Raw genomic sequence first — 16,164 nt, 5'->3', positions numbered from 1 at the left:
TTATTGTTATTGTATAACAATTATATGACATGACATTATATTATATTTAGTGCTGAAATACAAAAAAAGTTTTTGTTTACATAATATATGTGTGTATACTGTGCATATTACATTTTTATATATAGACACACACATACATTGAGTATATATTTTGAAAAATGTATATTCATAGAATTTATATTATAATTATTATCTAAATATATTTAAATGTCTAAACATTTTTTATATACATGCGTGTGTATTTATATCTACATAATAAATACACCAAGTACACACACACACACACTATGTTCACAAAAACATTTATTTTGGATGCGATTTATCATGATTAATTGTTGCCCAGCACATATTATATTATATTATATTATATTATATTATATTATATTATATTATATTATATTATATTATATTATATTATATTATATTATATTATATTATATTATATTATATTATATTATATTATATTATATTATATTATATATCAAAGCCAAATTATGAAACGTCTGTTGTAAACTCATAAGAATACTGTATCCCCATAATGAAACACTTAAAGTGTGTAAAACAACACAAATCCCCCATAAACACAAACACACACTATGGACAACAACACCACCACCACACAGACATGCACTTGCACAACATGCAACACGCAAAATAAGCCACAGAATGAGACAAACATGAATGCACAAGTCATGAACAAAACAACATGATTCTCTCTGTAAGCTCCTGCACCTGGAGATGTGAACCAGCACTGAAACTACATCAGCCACATCTCCAAACACTGGCACCTAATGGAGCCTCCATTCAGAAAAGCCACAATATAACTACATCAGACCACTGCAGTTGTTATGAAACCAAGTGGCTGCTCTGTTAGATCATGCCCCCTGAAATCCTCCTGTCCCACTGATCCCCCCTGGAGTCTATGTGGAGCCCTACCAACCTACACCCCTCACACACATACACACACAACACACACATCCAAAACAGACATGTGTAAAACAAAACAGAATGACACATCAGAGCGGAGAAAGACTGCGCTTACCATGCTTTATCCCGACACACAGAAGAATGCCACACGTCTCCCGTGTACACACTAACACGCACTCACACACACATAACACGCATGAAGCCAGAGAGAGTGTAGGAGGGGAGGAAGAGGTGGAGTGAGACAGCATGCAAAGCGGAGGATGAGTAAAATCCCCATTGGGATCTAAATTTGGAGAAAGTGCAACCACAGATTTGAGGGATAGACAGCGTAACAGGGTTGACGGCTGTGTGTGCGGGTACAGAGTGTGTTTTCTGAAATCAGATTGGCTAAGGCGAAGCATCTGAGTGGGTTCAGAGAGGAAAAGCGAGAGAGTGTAAAAACTTATTATGCATTATTACCTCTGTGTTTAGCGTGCACGGAGAGCTCACAGCCAAACAGGGTCTTAGGTAACAGCTGGACGTTGTGCTGAGGGAATGCAGTGAGCATATATATATGTGTGTGTGTATGTGTATGTGTGTGTGTGTGTGTGTGTGTGTGTGTGTGTGTGTGTGTGTTGCCTTGGATGATGTATGCTAGGGAAAGGATTTTAATCACAAGCTCTTTTCTCACTGCTCACAAATCCAATTTCGTTTCACATGCGATATTTCGGCCTGATTGTTATTTTGATGAAATGCGATTCATTTGTTCAGACGGTCAAGATTCAGCATTTAGCATCATTTTAGTGTCAGCAGGATTTTAAAAGTCTTTATCGTACAAAAAGCTGTCAACGTGGAAAGAGAAGATGGGAAAACTGGAATTTAGCCTCTGCTGTCTAGCACGCCATTTTACGCATTCATGCATTTTTTTTATCCAGAACTGCTGATTCGGTCAGTAAATAGTGAATATCACACAGTTTATTATGTAAGAAAAGCATCAACAAAGAACAGTAATAAGACACAGTTCCAGAAAATATTGTGTATATTATGTAAGATGTTACACATATTAACATAAAAAAAATTGTGTGGTTGGAAAAATATTTAATGTTTATTTTTTGTCTCTTATTCTCATCAAGGCAGCAAGTATTTGATCATACTACACTTAAAACAGTTATATTGTAAAATAATATTACAATTCGAAAGCTTTTTTCTCATATTATATTTTAAGATGTAATTTATTTATTTGTATTCATTTACTCCAGTATTCAGTGTCACATGATCCTTTAGAAATCATTGTAATATATTGATTTGTTGCTCACAAAACCTTTCTTATTATAATCCATGTAGAGAGATGTCTTTTTTAGGATTTGTTGATGAGCACTGTAAACAGCAATTATTTGAAATAGAAATCTTTTCTCACATATATACAGTACAGACCAAAAGTTTGGAAACATTGCCATTTTTAAGTTTTCTATTTGAATATAGTTTAAAAAAATAATTTATTCCTGTGATGCAATGCTGAATTTTCAGCATCATTACTCCAGCCTTCAGTGTCACATGTAACATCCAGTCTATCACATGATCATTTAGAAATCATTCTAATATTCTGATTTATTATGAGTGTTGGAAACAGTTCTGCTGTCTAATATATTTGATTAATAAAAGGTTGAAAAGAAATAATAAAAAAAAATCTAATAATATATATTCTAATAATATATTTTCTTTACTATCACTTTTTATCAATTTAACACATCCTTGCTGAATAAAAGTATTGATTTTATTTTTAAAAAAAAAGAAAAGAAAAAAACATTACTGACCCCAAATTACTGACCAGTAGTGTATATTGTTATTACAAAATATTTATATTTTAAAAACATAGCTTCTTTTTTTTTCTTTTTATTCATCAAAGTATCCTAAAAAAGTATCACGTTCTGAAAAAATATTAAGCAGCAGAACTGTTTCCAACTTTGATAATGAATCATCATTTTAGAATGATTTCTAAAGGATCATGTGATAATGATCCTAAAAATTCAGCTTTGCATCACAGAAATAAATGATAATTTAAAGTATAATAAATTTAAAAACAATTATTTTAAATTGTAATAATATATCACAATATTACAGTTTTTTCTGTATTTTTGATCAAATAAATGCAGGCTTGATGAGCAGAAGAAACTTCTTTCAAAAACATTAAAAATAGTAATGTTTCCAAACTTTTGGTCTGTACTGTGTATATATATATATATATATATATATATATATATATATATATATATATATATATATATATATACATACATACAGTATATGTGTGTGAGAAAAGATTTCTATTTCAAATATATATATCCAGCTGATATCCAATCTTTGGATTTCTTTGTTTCTTTCCTGTTCAGACAAAAAGAAGAACGAATTGCAACAAAGCTTAAGAACTGTCACCTATTTCTCCTTTATGTTCATTTGCTTACTCTTTCTCTTCTTCCATTTCCTCTGGTGTTCACAGGTGAAGCAACTAACTAAACCATTATTGGCACCTCAAGTGCCTATTTTGGAAAATGACGAGTTATAGAAAGTCCAATTCTATATTTTATGTAAACACAGTATATGCATTATACTTTAAATAAGGTGACTGGTTTTTTTTTTATTTTATACAAGGTAGCGACAGATCTTTTCTAAGCCTTTTTGTTTTTAAAAAAATTACAAAGTTAAATGCATTTAAAAAAAAATTGCATGAATGAATTGTTCACAATAACACCAATAACATGCATTAAGAAAACTTTAAAATAAAATTTTCAACAACATATACATTTGGCTCTTTTTATGTGGGCTCCACAGTCTCTCTCTCTCTCTCTCTCTCTCTCAGACACACACACAGACACACACAATATTCCCACCGCATATAAATTCCCCACACATTTGTGAACATGCAATGACTATTTTATCAGGCCTGTGAATTCCCAGATGCTTAATGTGATAGGTGCACCGTTCAACAGCACCCACACACACACACACACACACACCTCAGCATGTTCTTTATTGTATGCAGCCTCTCACTGTTAAGTGCCACCTGACACCCTTGTTTAGCAACTAAAGCCAAACTGCCAGACACTTGTCACAAAAACATCAGTCAGCAGAATTCAGACCCAGTCTGAGGTCAAAGCGGACGCTTAGAGCACTTTGCTGGAATTCTGCTTATTACAGGCATTTCACATACATCCTAAAAACAGAAATGATAAAAAGAGCTCTGAACATTTCCATTATATACTTCAAGTACTTAGGGGCATCAACTTTCCAAAGTCTGACACTGAGACACAAATACTCTGATCTGTTAAAGGAAAACACAGTTGCAATACACACTGTGTTCACTAGAGGGAGACAAAAAGGCTGGTGAAGCGCCATTAATTATTTATGCACAGCTTGTTGACAGCTTTCAAACACACACATGACCTTCTCATTAACTAATCAGACACTCGATTGGTCCAGACCGAATTTTGCACTAAATGTGTTTTTGATTGTTTTTTGTCTGTCAATGGTGTCCACAAATGTGTAGGGTGTCTAGTCTGTCAATTTGTGTTTCAAATGGTACTATTAAACAGGATTCTGTCAAGTGAATGCTATTTTTGACAGGGCCAGCATCATCAGGGCCACAACACAAAGCACACATTTATACCAAGACACTCCTACAAAAAGGAAACAGTTGAGAAAGAGCTGAAACTGAAGAATCTTACTATCAAGCAATCCACAACAAAATGTAACTTGTTATAAACAGCACAAAAATGACTCCATTCAGTAAACGACTTGGTCAGCTACACTGATAGCACTTTTGAGTCAAAAACTGAGATGGAAGTCAACACAATGTGAGTTACTTCACCCCAAAATTTAAATTCTGTCATTAATTACTCACCCTCATGTCATTCCAAACCTGCTCATCTTTGGAACACAAATTAAGATATTTTTGATGAAATCTGAGAGCTCTCTGACCCTCACATGGACACTAATGTAACAAGGACATCGGTAAAATAATCCATGTGACATCAGGGGTTAACACTGTTGGATCTAAAACAACAAACTGTTAACTGCTAGAGGAGGAAAATCAATTTGGCCGAACTTCAAATTAAGCCAGTGAAGAGTTCCCGCCTATCCTCTCACACGGCCCAATGAGATACTGAGTCACTGCCGTCTGGAATGCAAAGCAGTGTGTCAAGCAGCCAATGAGGTGGCAGCAGATGAGGATCCAGCCATGGAGGATACGGAGTGCATGATGGAAAAGAGAGCTGAGGGGAGAAGGAATGGTTTGAATCAAGCGAGAAGGGGCGGAGTCTTACTTTGGGGGTGGGGCAGGAGGCAGTGGAGAGGCGGGACTGCTGAGCACAAGGAGACTCCGAGGGCGTGGTGCTGAGAGAGCCGGTGTCCCGTGGCAAAACCTGCACACCTCGTGAAATGATGGACTCTGGTATCTGTAGACAGAAGACAGGGACAGTCAAATTCAGTTAAGAACTAGCAATGATCAGTCAGTAAGAGTGTTTTTTCTAAGAAATTAATACTTTTATTCAGCAAGAATACATTGAAGGTAACAGTAAATACATTTGTAATTTTACATAAGATTTGTATTTCAAATAAATGCTGTTTTTTTTTTTTACTTTGTATTCATCAAAGAATCCTTAAAGGTCTATCACAGTATCCACAGAAATATTAAGCAGCTGAACTGTCAACACTGATAATAAAAATTTCAAGAGCACTAAATCAGTTTATTAGAATGATTTCTGAAGGATCATGTGACACTCAAGACTGATGTAATGACTGCTGAAAATTTAGCTTTTCTATTTTACAATATTGCTCTTTTTCTTGTATTTTTATCAAATAAATGCACCCTACGTGAGCATAAGAGACATACACTGCTGTTCAAAAGTTAAATTACATAAAAAGATATATCTATCATAAATATCTAATCATTAATGTAATTATTTAGAATTATATAATTGTAGAATAATAAATTCTAGATTTATTATTTTAAAATATAATTCTATTTGATAACATTTCATAATGTTCAATCAGACACACACACACGTGCACCCACGTGTGTATATGGCATGTTGCAAAGCATTAGCCAATCATAACACATCATATATACTGTACATACAGAACTCTCAAAGGTACAAGAGCAACCGAGAGCGGTGTGGTAAATAATCATGTAACACTACATTAAACCTTGACTAACATTGACTTTTGACTACTACTAGAGATCGACCGATATGGGTTTTTCTATAGCCGATGCCGATGTTTAGAGGTCAGGGTCAGCCGATGGCCGATATGTGCTGCCGATTTTTAGGGCAGTTTCCCCTTCATTTGCATGCTAAAATGTCACACTAATAATAAGTGGATGCACAACATTTTTAAACTTATCATCATTTATTGAGCACTGACTTGAACCATCTCTCCAATCTTAATTTTGTGCACTGCACGGTATTAAAATAAAAAATGTATCCAAAGTTAACCAAACAAATCAATAAACTGACCAAGTATTAAATATATAAAACAGGTAACATATATATATATATATATATATATATATATATATATATATATATATATATATATATATATATATATATATATATATATATATATATATATATCAATCAAAGTCAATCATTTAAATAAAATTTTAGAAATAAAATCAATTAAACTGAAAAAAAAAAAAAATAATTAATATATAAAAAATAAATAACAGTAGTGCTGCAAACACACTAGCAACCAGCAACATTTATTAAAATAAAGTACAGTCAACCAAACATTTAAAAGGTTACACTGGTCAGTTTAAATAGACCGTAGTATACCGGTCCACTCTGCTGTTATGCACGTTTTTGCTCATGTGAAGAGGATGATCTTTTCCGTCTAGTTTACATAAAAAAAAATAACAACATATTATAGTTTAACAGATACATTTCGAATATGGAAATATTTGGATATGTGCAGAACAAGACGTGAGCAATAACCTCCAAATACATCTAGTCAAACCCGCGCTCGCTCGTCCTCGTATGGATCGGATCATTTTTCAGATCAGCAAAAAAAAAAAAGAAAAAAAAGAAAAAAAAAAAAAAGGCCAAGACAAATAAACATACATTTTGTCTTTTTATATTAACATTAAATTATTAAATTAAAGGAGCTATGTGGAGGTTTTAACTTAAAAAAATCTTTAAGATAGAGTTCTCTTACGAGAGCTCTCTCGTACTGCGTCTTAGCTAAGACGCTACGGGAAAAGTCTCTTTTCACGAAATACTGAAGCAAAAAATTATCCTTAATTTTGTATTTTTGTAAAGCGCATTTGCAGCAGTACACAGCCATAGGCGAGACGGCTCGTTCGCTCATTGGCTTGTTCTGCGGCAACTACACAGCCTATCGAGCGCAGGCTGATGCAACATCAGACCAATAAGGGCGCTTCGTGCCCTTCTTGCCACTTCCCGCCGAAACGGGTGTGGCCCAACCTATAAAAGGAGCTCGAAAAGGCTGACTCACCTGATTTTTCATCTCTTCAGCGAAGCTCACGCATCGCTGGATCACGAGGAAGCAAGCGCCGTCTGGAAGAGCATATCAGCAGGACGAGCCATCCTGAAGCCGCTGGCATCGCCGCCTTCCACTGCCGTTCCTGCTGCGCTATCCGGCGCCCATATCCTTTACATCCTTGTTCTGTTATATTCTGTGTGTGTGTTCGCCCTGCGACGCACATTCACAAAAGAGCTGCGTCTTTTTAAAGATGCCCTCGTGCGGCTCGTGCAGAGCCCCGCTCAGCGAAGGAGATCGTCACGTCATCTGTGTCTCCTGTCTGGGTGAGGACCATGCAGCGCTCGCGCTCACTGACGGCGGATGCCCTCATTGCGAGTTGATGCCTATGGTGAATCTGAGGACTCGCCTAGCATCCTTCTAGAAGCCTGCATCATCCGCAGCGCCGTAAGAAGCCTTCGGAGGAAGAAGACACATGCTCTCTGCTTGCTTCGGGCAGTGAGGGTTGGGCGAGCTCCGTGGATCTCGCGCCCGCTGCTCAGAGGCCCAGCAGACGGGGGGATATCGATAAGGAGCTGATGCGTGTACTCTCGTTAGCCGCTGCGAGCCTCGGCTTTGAGTGGTCTGCACCAGCGCCCCCTTCACGTTCCCGGCTGGATGGTAGCTATCTTCCGGATGAGCGCACTTCCTCAAGCTCAAAGCACGCACCTTTTCTTCCTGAGCTTCACGAAGAAGTGGCGAAGGCTTGGGACGCTCCATTCTCGGCGAGAATCCGCTCATCTGTTTCGCCAGCATTCTCCACACTGGACGGTGCTAAGAACAGAGGCTACCTGTCACTTCCACCGGTGGAACAGGCTATAGCAGCGCACCTTTGCCCGCCCTCTGCTGGACGGCGGACTAAGGCGGCGTTACCATCCAAAGCCTGCCGCATGACGTCATCGCTGCTCGCACGGATATTCTCTGCTGCTGGGCAGGCTGCGTCTGCGTTACACACTATGGCTACGCTACAGATCTTCCAGGGCGATCTTCTCCGCAAGCTGGATGAGATGGGACCTGAAGCGATCTGTCTCGCGGATCTGAGGAGTGCTTCGGATCTCTCCCTCCGCGCTACTAAGTCCGCTACACAGGCCATGGGACGGGTTATGGCTTCCGCTACGGTGGCTGAGAGGCATTTGTGGCTGACGCTTTCTGACATCAAGGAGTCTGAGCGCGCTGCGTTCCTTGACGCGCCGCTAACTCCTGCCGGCCTCTTCGGATCTTCCGTCAACGAGTTTGTGGAGAGATTCGCCGAGGACCAGAAAGCTTTGCAGGCGTTCAAGCACTTCTTTCCGAAGCGCTCCAGTTCTGCAGCTAGCCGCTCTAGACCGGCCCCACAGAGCTCTCAGTCGCGCCCACCGCCTCCTGCTGCGTCATCGCGACAGCGTCAGCAACGCAGCTCGGGACCCCGTTCTCGCTCTTCAAGCCGTCGCCCCGCGCCGCGGGAGCCGCGGCAGAGGATTGCGGTGAAGCCAGAAGCCCCGACAGCATCCTAGCACTGCTGGGAAAGCGCCGGTGTTCGAGTTCCGCTGCGGCCGAGCTCTCACCCAAGCGCGCCGCTGTTGCAGTTCCAAGAGTTGTGACTGCCTCAGTGTCTTCTGCAATGCACAAGCCTGCACGAGTGCCCGCTTGCCTGCACACAAAAGCCGTTATCACGGCTACCCAGATGTTTCACAAAAAGAGTGTTTTTTCTGGTGTTCCGGCCACGGCCGATGGTGCTATAAATGTTGTGACGATGCCCACTCCTCAGTGCCCATCTCCACATGTAAGCACAGCCCTGCACACAGGGCCTGCGCCCATAATGTCGACTCAAGTCGGTCGCGCACACTGCATAGTAAACGTGCACACCCCTCAGTGCCCACAATTACTATGTCACACGCGTCATGTGGTTTCTGTAAAAACGAAACCCGTGCACGCTCGTCCGGCCACGGCCGATGGTGCTATAAATGCAGTGACGATGCCCACTACCCAGTGCCCATCTCCACATGTAAGCACAGCCCTGCACACAGGGCTAGCACACATAAGATCGACACGGATCGGTCGAGCGCGCCGCATAGTAAACGTGCCCACTTCCCAGTGCCCACATACACTATGTCACATACGGCACGGGGCTTCTGTAAAAACGAGGCCCGTGCACGTACATTCTGCACAGGCAGACAGCGAGTTGAAAGTGGTAAATGTGCACACATGCAGCCCACGGTTACTCGCAGATATATCGAGTCCCACGGGACCCGCTCAGCCTCCCTCCAGTCGGTTAAGCGCCGGAACGGGGTCGAGGAAGAGCGATCTGCCAGCTGTGATCAGCGCGCTCCCTGCCTCAGATGCGCAGCGCACTCGAGCGCCGCCGTTGCCCAGTCAACAGAGCGCGTTTCGCATCCAGCCCTTAGCCATTCATGCAGATGCATGGTCAGCGCTTCCAGGGGTTTCGGATTGGGTGCTAGGCATTATAAAGAGAGGCTACTCCCTACAGTTTTCTCGACGCCCACCGCGCGTCGAAACTACGGTCAAAACAGAAGTAGCACACATACTTCGGGCCGAAATATCAAAACTGTTGAGCAAAGGGGCTGTAGAGCCTGTGTCTCAAGCTCAAAGCGAGGGGGGGCTGTACAACAGATACTTTCTGGTGCCCAAGAGAGACGGGGGTCTCAGGCCCATACTGGATCTAAGACAGCTGAACAAGGCATTGATGAAACGCAGTTTCAAAATGCTCACGACCAGGAAGCTCCTCGCGCAGATTCGCAGAGGGGACTGGTTCATGTCAATAGATCTGAAGGACGCGTATTTTCAAATACAGATAGCGTCAAACCACAGGCGATATTTGAGATTCGCCTTCGAGGGCCAGGCATACCAGTTTGCAGTCCTGCCATTCGGCTTGTCCGTAGCTCCTCATACGTTTACGAGGTGCATGGATGCAGCGCTCGCTCCTCTCAGACTCAGAGGCATACGAGTGCTGAATTATTTGGACGACTGGCTGGTTCTGGCCCGATCACGAGCGGAGCCGTTTTACTCGATCACCTCGAGAAGCTCGGCCTCAGTGTCAATTGGGCGAAGAGTTCGCTGAACCCCAGTCAGACGATCCTGTTTCTGGGTATAGTTCTGAACTCGTGTTCCATGACGGCGCGGCTGTCACCACAGCGCGCGATGGGCATTTAGCGCGCAGCGAGTTCTTTCCGCTGCGGCGCGACCGTGTCGCTCAAACACTGTCAAAAGATGCTGGGTCTCATGGCCTCAGCATCTCCGGTTCTGCGGCTGGGCCTGCTCCGCATGCGCCCCCTGCAGTTCTGGCTGAAGGCTCGGATGCCGCGCAGAGCGTGGGCGTCTGGCCGGCTGCATTTCAAGGTCGATCAGAGCTGTGTTGCGGCTCTAGCACCTTGGACAGCGAACGGCTGGTACCGATCAGGTGTAAGCCTGAGGACTTCCCCGAGTGTGAAAATGGTGTCGACGGACGCCTCCACTTCGGGATGGGGAGCGCTGCTCGAAGGCAGACCGTCCTTTGGCCTATGGTCAGAACGGGAAAAGCTCCATCATATCAACTGCCTGGAAATGCTGGCAGTGGAGAACGCGCTGACGCGCTTTTGTCCCCGTATCAATGATCACCATGTCGTAGTCCATTCGGACAACATGTCCGTAGTGTCCTACATAAATCGCCAGGGCGGTCTCGGAATCCCGAAACCTGTGCAGGCTGACGGAACGCCTCCTGATTTGGGCTCAGCGCAACGTGCGCTCGCTGAGAGCAGTGCATGTGCCTGGACTGCAGAATCTGGGTCCAGACAGGCTGTCCAGAGGCAAACGCTCACTGCCCTGCGTTCTTTTCCAAGAACGAAAGCGCGCTGTCACGGAGATGGCCGTGCTGCCCGCTTTATGCGTTCCCTCCCGTCTCCCTCCTTCCGCAGGTGATAGAACGGGTGAGAGAAACGAGATGTTCAATACTGCTTGTAGCACCTCTTTGGAAGAACCAACCATGGTTCCCAGATTTGATGCAGTTAGCAGATGTCGCCCCGTGGCCGGTACCGTTGAGGAGAGACCTCCTCTCGCAGGCCAGGGGCTCGATTTGGCACCCTCAACCGGAGTTGTGGTCCCTCCATGTATGGGCACTCAACGGTTACCCGCTGATCTCGCAGTGGGAGTGCTAAATACCATCACTCAGGCTAGAGCTCCGTCGACACGACGTCTGTATGCCTCGAAGTGGTGGGTGTTATCCAGCTGGTGCACAGCTCGAGGTTATTCACCCCTTAGTTGAGAGGTGACGGAGGTCCTCTCCTTCCTTCAGGAGCTGTTGGATAAGGGCAGAGCCCCATCCACGCTCAAAGTTTATGTGGCTGCCATCGCGGCGTTTTCTGAAACGGCGTCCGGTCAGTCAATAGGAAGGAATGATTTAGTCATCCGGTTCCTCAGAGGAGCTAGGAGGCTGAATCCTCCCAGACCTCCGTCAGTCCCTATGTGGGACCTCGCGGCGTTTTCTGAAACGGCGTCCGGTCAGTCAATAGGAAGGAATGATTTAGTCATCCGGTTCCTCAGAGGAGCTAGGAGGCTGAATCCTCCCAGACCTCCGTCAGTCCCTATGTGGGACCTCGCGGCGGTTTTGGAGGCCTTGAAGGGTCCCCCTTTCGAGCCTATCCAATCGATTAGCCTTCAGCATCTGTCGTTCAAGACAGTATTCTTGTTGGCTCTCGCTTCTGTGAAGCGTGTGGGTGATTTGCACGCGCTCTCGGTGAGCCAGTCGTGCTTGGAGTTTGGGCCCAATGACTCAAGAGTCATACTCAAACCTAGGCACGGTTATGTGCCGAAATCCCTCAACACACCGTTTCGGGCTCAGGTTATTGCCCTGTCTGCCCTGCCGGTGTCAGGGGAGGATGGAGACTCGAGTCTTCTTTGCCCTGTCAGGGTTTTAAGAGCTTATGTGTCTCGCTCTGCTGCCTTTCGGCAGACGGAGCAGCTATTTGTCTCGTTCGGTGGACGTTCCAAGGGAATGGCTGTTTCGAGACAGACTCTATCCAGATGGATAGTTGACGCCATAGCGTTAGCTTACGCTTCCAGGGGCCTTCAGTGCCCGTTGGGCGTCAGAGCACACTCCACAAGAGGCGTCGCCTCGTCGTGGGCGTGGTCTACTGGGATCTCCTTGCAGGATATATGTATGGCGGCAGGTTGGGCCGCGCCGTCTACATTTATCAGGTTCTATAACCTGGAGGTTCCCGCCTTGCAAGCAAGGCTGCTGTCGGTATAGACGAATCAGGGCCCTAAGGGGAATTCTGAGTTCACGAGCGCTATGCGCTGCCGACTGTTATATGGGCAGTATTGCGTAAGACCCGCATTGCCACATTGGTCAGGCCTTGCCTCGGCTGTGTGATGTCATATTGCCACATCTATGGATGCTGCTAGATATGGGACGGAGGGCTTTCCCCCTTTCTGTCCTGGACTCTCTGTGAGTCCCTCAGGTGACTGTGCACTGTAAATCCTGGGCGTTGCTTCAGGTTTATTGGTGTGTGATCCCTGCGCGCACAGCGTTTTACATTGGGTTCCCGTAGCGTCTTAGCTAAGACGCAGTACGAGAGAGCTCTCGTAAGAGAACGTACTCAGTTACTAAACATAACCTCGGTTCTCTCTAGAAGAGCGAACGAGTACTGCGTTCTCTGCCATGCGTACGATTCACTTTGGTTCGCTTCGGCGATGAAATAAATCAGGTGAGTCAGCCTTTTCGAGCTCCTTTTATAGGTTGGGCCACACCCGTTTTGGCGGGAAGTGGCAAGAAGGGCAAGAACGAGCCGTCTCGCCTATGGCTGTGTACTGATGCAAATGCGCTTTACAAAAATACAAAATTAAGGATAATTTTTTGCTTCAGTATTTCGTGAAAAGAGACTTTTCCCGTAGCGTCTTAGCTAAGACGCAGTACTCGTTCGCTCTTCTAGAGAGAACCGAGGTTACGTTTAGTAACCGAGTACGTTTTCATTTGTACATGTATGAGCCAACCATGATGTAAAAAAAAGAATGACACCTCGACTGTCCACCACGGTTGCCTCTATCAGCCTGTAGGCTCAAATGTGTGTGGAGGAGTCGGGCCCGAATTGACGCGAAAATTCACAAAATGTGACGTCATGCGCGTTCTCGTCTACTTGGGCTTACAACCGTATGGCACGCCAGCCATTATAGTAGCGGCAATAGTGTTTTCAAATGGACTCTGCGGATGGAAAGAAGCGACCAGCCTCCAGCACAATTCAGACACCCACGGACACTCCTCGTAAGTAAAAAAAAAAAAAAAAGAGCGTGCGCACTGAGAACGAGCATGAGACTGGCTGCAGTTCCTCTAACGGCCACTGGTGTCAGTAACGGTTAAAAATTTCAGAACCTACGCAATGCTCCTTTAAAATATATGAAATCAACTTAAAGTGCACATGGCATAATATCTTCTTTTTAACATAATAGCCCGACTTCTCATCTCCCAGTCTGCTGTGATGAAGTGAGCAGTTATCATCACATAGCTCTCCGTCCCCCTGGACGTCCTCCCATCTGTCGTGAGCGCAACAGAGGATGCTCGGGATAGTTCATCCACAACTTTTTTCTTAAAGATCTGGCACAATCTTTTTGCTGAAGTGGGTGTGCGACGCGATGTCGTAACGTGGCTCTATGCACTCTCATGGTTTCACTCTAACCTCTTTCCTTCATCATTATATCTGACAGGGAAGCCAAAATGCACGGGGCATTCAAGCTCCTCCGTTCCTCCGCTCGCCATGACCACTGAGTGTGGACTGAACATGCGCAACTTTTTTTTTTTTTTTTTTTTTCATAAATCAATCTGCGGGTCACGTGTGTGCCGAACCGAAGATATTGATCCGAATGGATCACGGATCAATGATGATCCGTTGCACCACTACTATAGTGTCATTTGAAAACATTGCAGTTGCATTTTAAAATACAACAACGAGCACCACAAAACCATTTAAAGAGACGCATTCAGCGGTCTCCTTGACGGGAAACATTCAACAAAATAAAATGATCTCCAACGTATGGCGCGCTCTCTTCATTTTATCAAATGATCATAATCACATCTATTCATTTTACAGTCCTGCTACTAGCATTTTATTCAGACTAAAACTCCTTTAATTCGGGTGAGAAAGCTTTTTTTCCAAGTGGCATAATAATAATACCGCTGCAGACGCATTTTGCAGCGTTAAGGCCTGGTTCTCACCGGATGCGGAAGCGACGCAGAACGGAAAATCACGCACGGTCCGGCGCCTGCCTGTTCACACCAGATGCGTATTCTCCGCGGCGGTCGACAAGCACTTCTGCTCAGTTGTTGTTCATTCAGAGCACATCATGGGTAAGTAAATAACCTCATAAAATGAATACACCATGTTTCTGTAACCAAGAAGTTATGAAGTTAACCATGCGTGTGTGTGTTGTGTTTTTTTTTTTTGTCCATCTTTCTAGTCTGTGTGAACCAGGCCTAAAAATTTTATTAATTGATCATTAATTTAAACGACGATCGATAATGGAAATGATCGGATATTGACATCCCTAAATACAAATGAGTTGGATGAAAAACTGGTTATTGTCTGCATCAAACCATGCTTCCGAACAAATATAATTCATGGTTCTGGGAAGCTCCAGGACAGCTGTCTCTCCGAGCACGGTGCTGTCTGTGAGCGGGATGGAGTAACGGAGCCCTCAATCACGCAGTGTTTGTAAGAGCTGTCAACTTCTCCACCCCATTTACAGAGTGAAATTCTCTGACTACCTTTATCTCCCAGGACTGTTGTTGAATCTTCCAAAAGTTTTGGCTTGGGGTGCTTCACATGAGGCAGCAGCAGCGCACCAATAACACGAGGCTGCCCGCCTACGTGCCCGACTTTAAATCGGCGCTACTAAACACGGATATAGGATGATGCCGATATATTAAAAAATGACAAATATCAGCCCGATATATCGGCCGACCGATGTATCGGTCGATCTCTAACTACTACAGAAGCAAAATAGCCCACACAATCTTGAGAGAAAGTATTAATAAACCTCCACAGATAAATATTTGAAATGCCATTATCTAAACAGTGATATTTGTTACTGTATTCAGACTGAGATGCACTGTGTTTGATCCAGCAGGCGAGTCTTCGTAAGGTAACAAACTGCAGCTATGCTGTCTGGGAGAACTGTGCTGGGATTAAGCAGGAGTCTGATGGGCAGAAGGGCGAAGAGCACAGGGATCTTCCATAGGAATGCCGGGGCTTAACGAAGCACTAATTAACACTGAGGCTAAATCAAGGCCTCACAGGAAAGAGCAGCTCCACGAGCGCTTTAATTATCCAGCGCAGAAGCTAACCCTGTGCTAATAATAGCACTCGACTCAACCTCTGCCTTCCCATGATACTCGAGCTACGAGTGCTCCCTGTGGAGAACACAGTAATGCCAACCTGCACGACCCCATTATAATTACTATATAAAGACAGCTAAAACAGGATATATACTCAATCCTCTGTTATCAGAAGAAGAAAAAAAACACTTTACAAGACCTGGCAAGGCTGAACAACAAGACAAATATTGCTTGCTAGAGTATAACTGACAAAACGCACAACAGAAGGCTAAAGAAAGAAAGTGAGTCATGCTTGTCCATGTTGTGAGTGGTTGCCAGGGTCTTATTTATTGGCAAAGTCACAAAAGCTAGGCCTATATAAAAGCTTGGTCAATAGATATGGCGTTAATTTATACTCATCTTGTGTAACATTCAGAATAACAAAG

General features: G+C 43.8%; 1 protein-coding gene across 16 annotated transcripts in view; it reads right to left on the bottom strand.

The window, feature by feature from the left end:
- The window catches only part of LOC132112898 (gephyrin-like), a 113,362-nt gene that overhangs the window by 32,536 nt on the left and 64,662 nt on the right, over positions 1–16,164 (bottom strand). For all 16 annotated transcript variants that reach the window (XR_009425054.1, XM_059520619.1, XM_059520623.1 and 13 more), the window contains one exon: positions 5,226–5,357. Coding sequence is in view for 15 of the 16 variants with exons in the window: in XM_059520619.1 (XP_059376602.1) it covers positions 5,226–5,357 (132 nt within the window). In the remaining variant the exon portion in view is untranslated. The remainder of the gene's footprint in view (positions 1–5,225; positions 5,358–16,164) is intronic.

The sequence above is a fragment of the Carassius carassius genome, chromosome 32 (genome assembly GCF_963082965.1).
Source record: "Carassius carassius chromosome 32, fCarCar2.1, whole genome shotgun sequence".
Classification (NCBI taxonomy): domain Eukaryota; kingdom Metazoa; phylum Chordata; class Actinopteri; order Cypriniformes; family Cyprinidae; genus Carassius; species Carassius carassius.
Note: the sequence above shows the minus strand (reverse complement) of the source record. Positions and strands in the feature narration are given on the sequence as shown.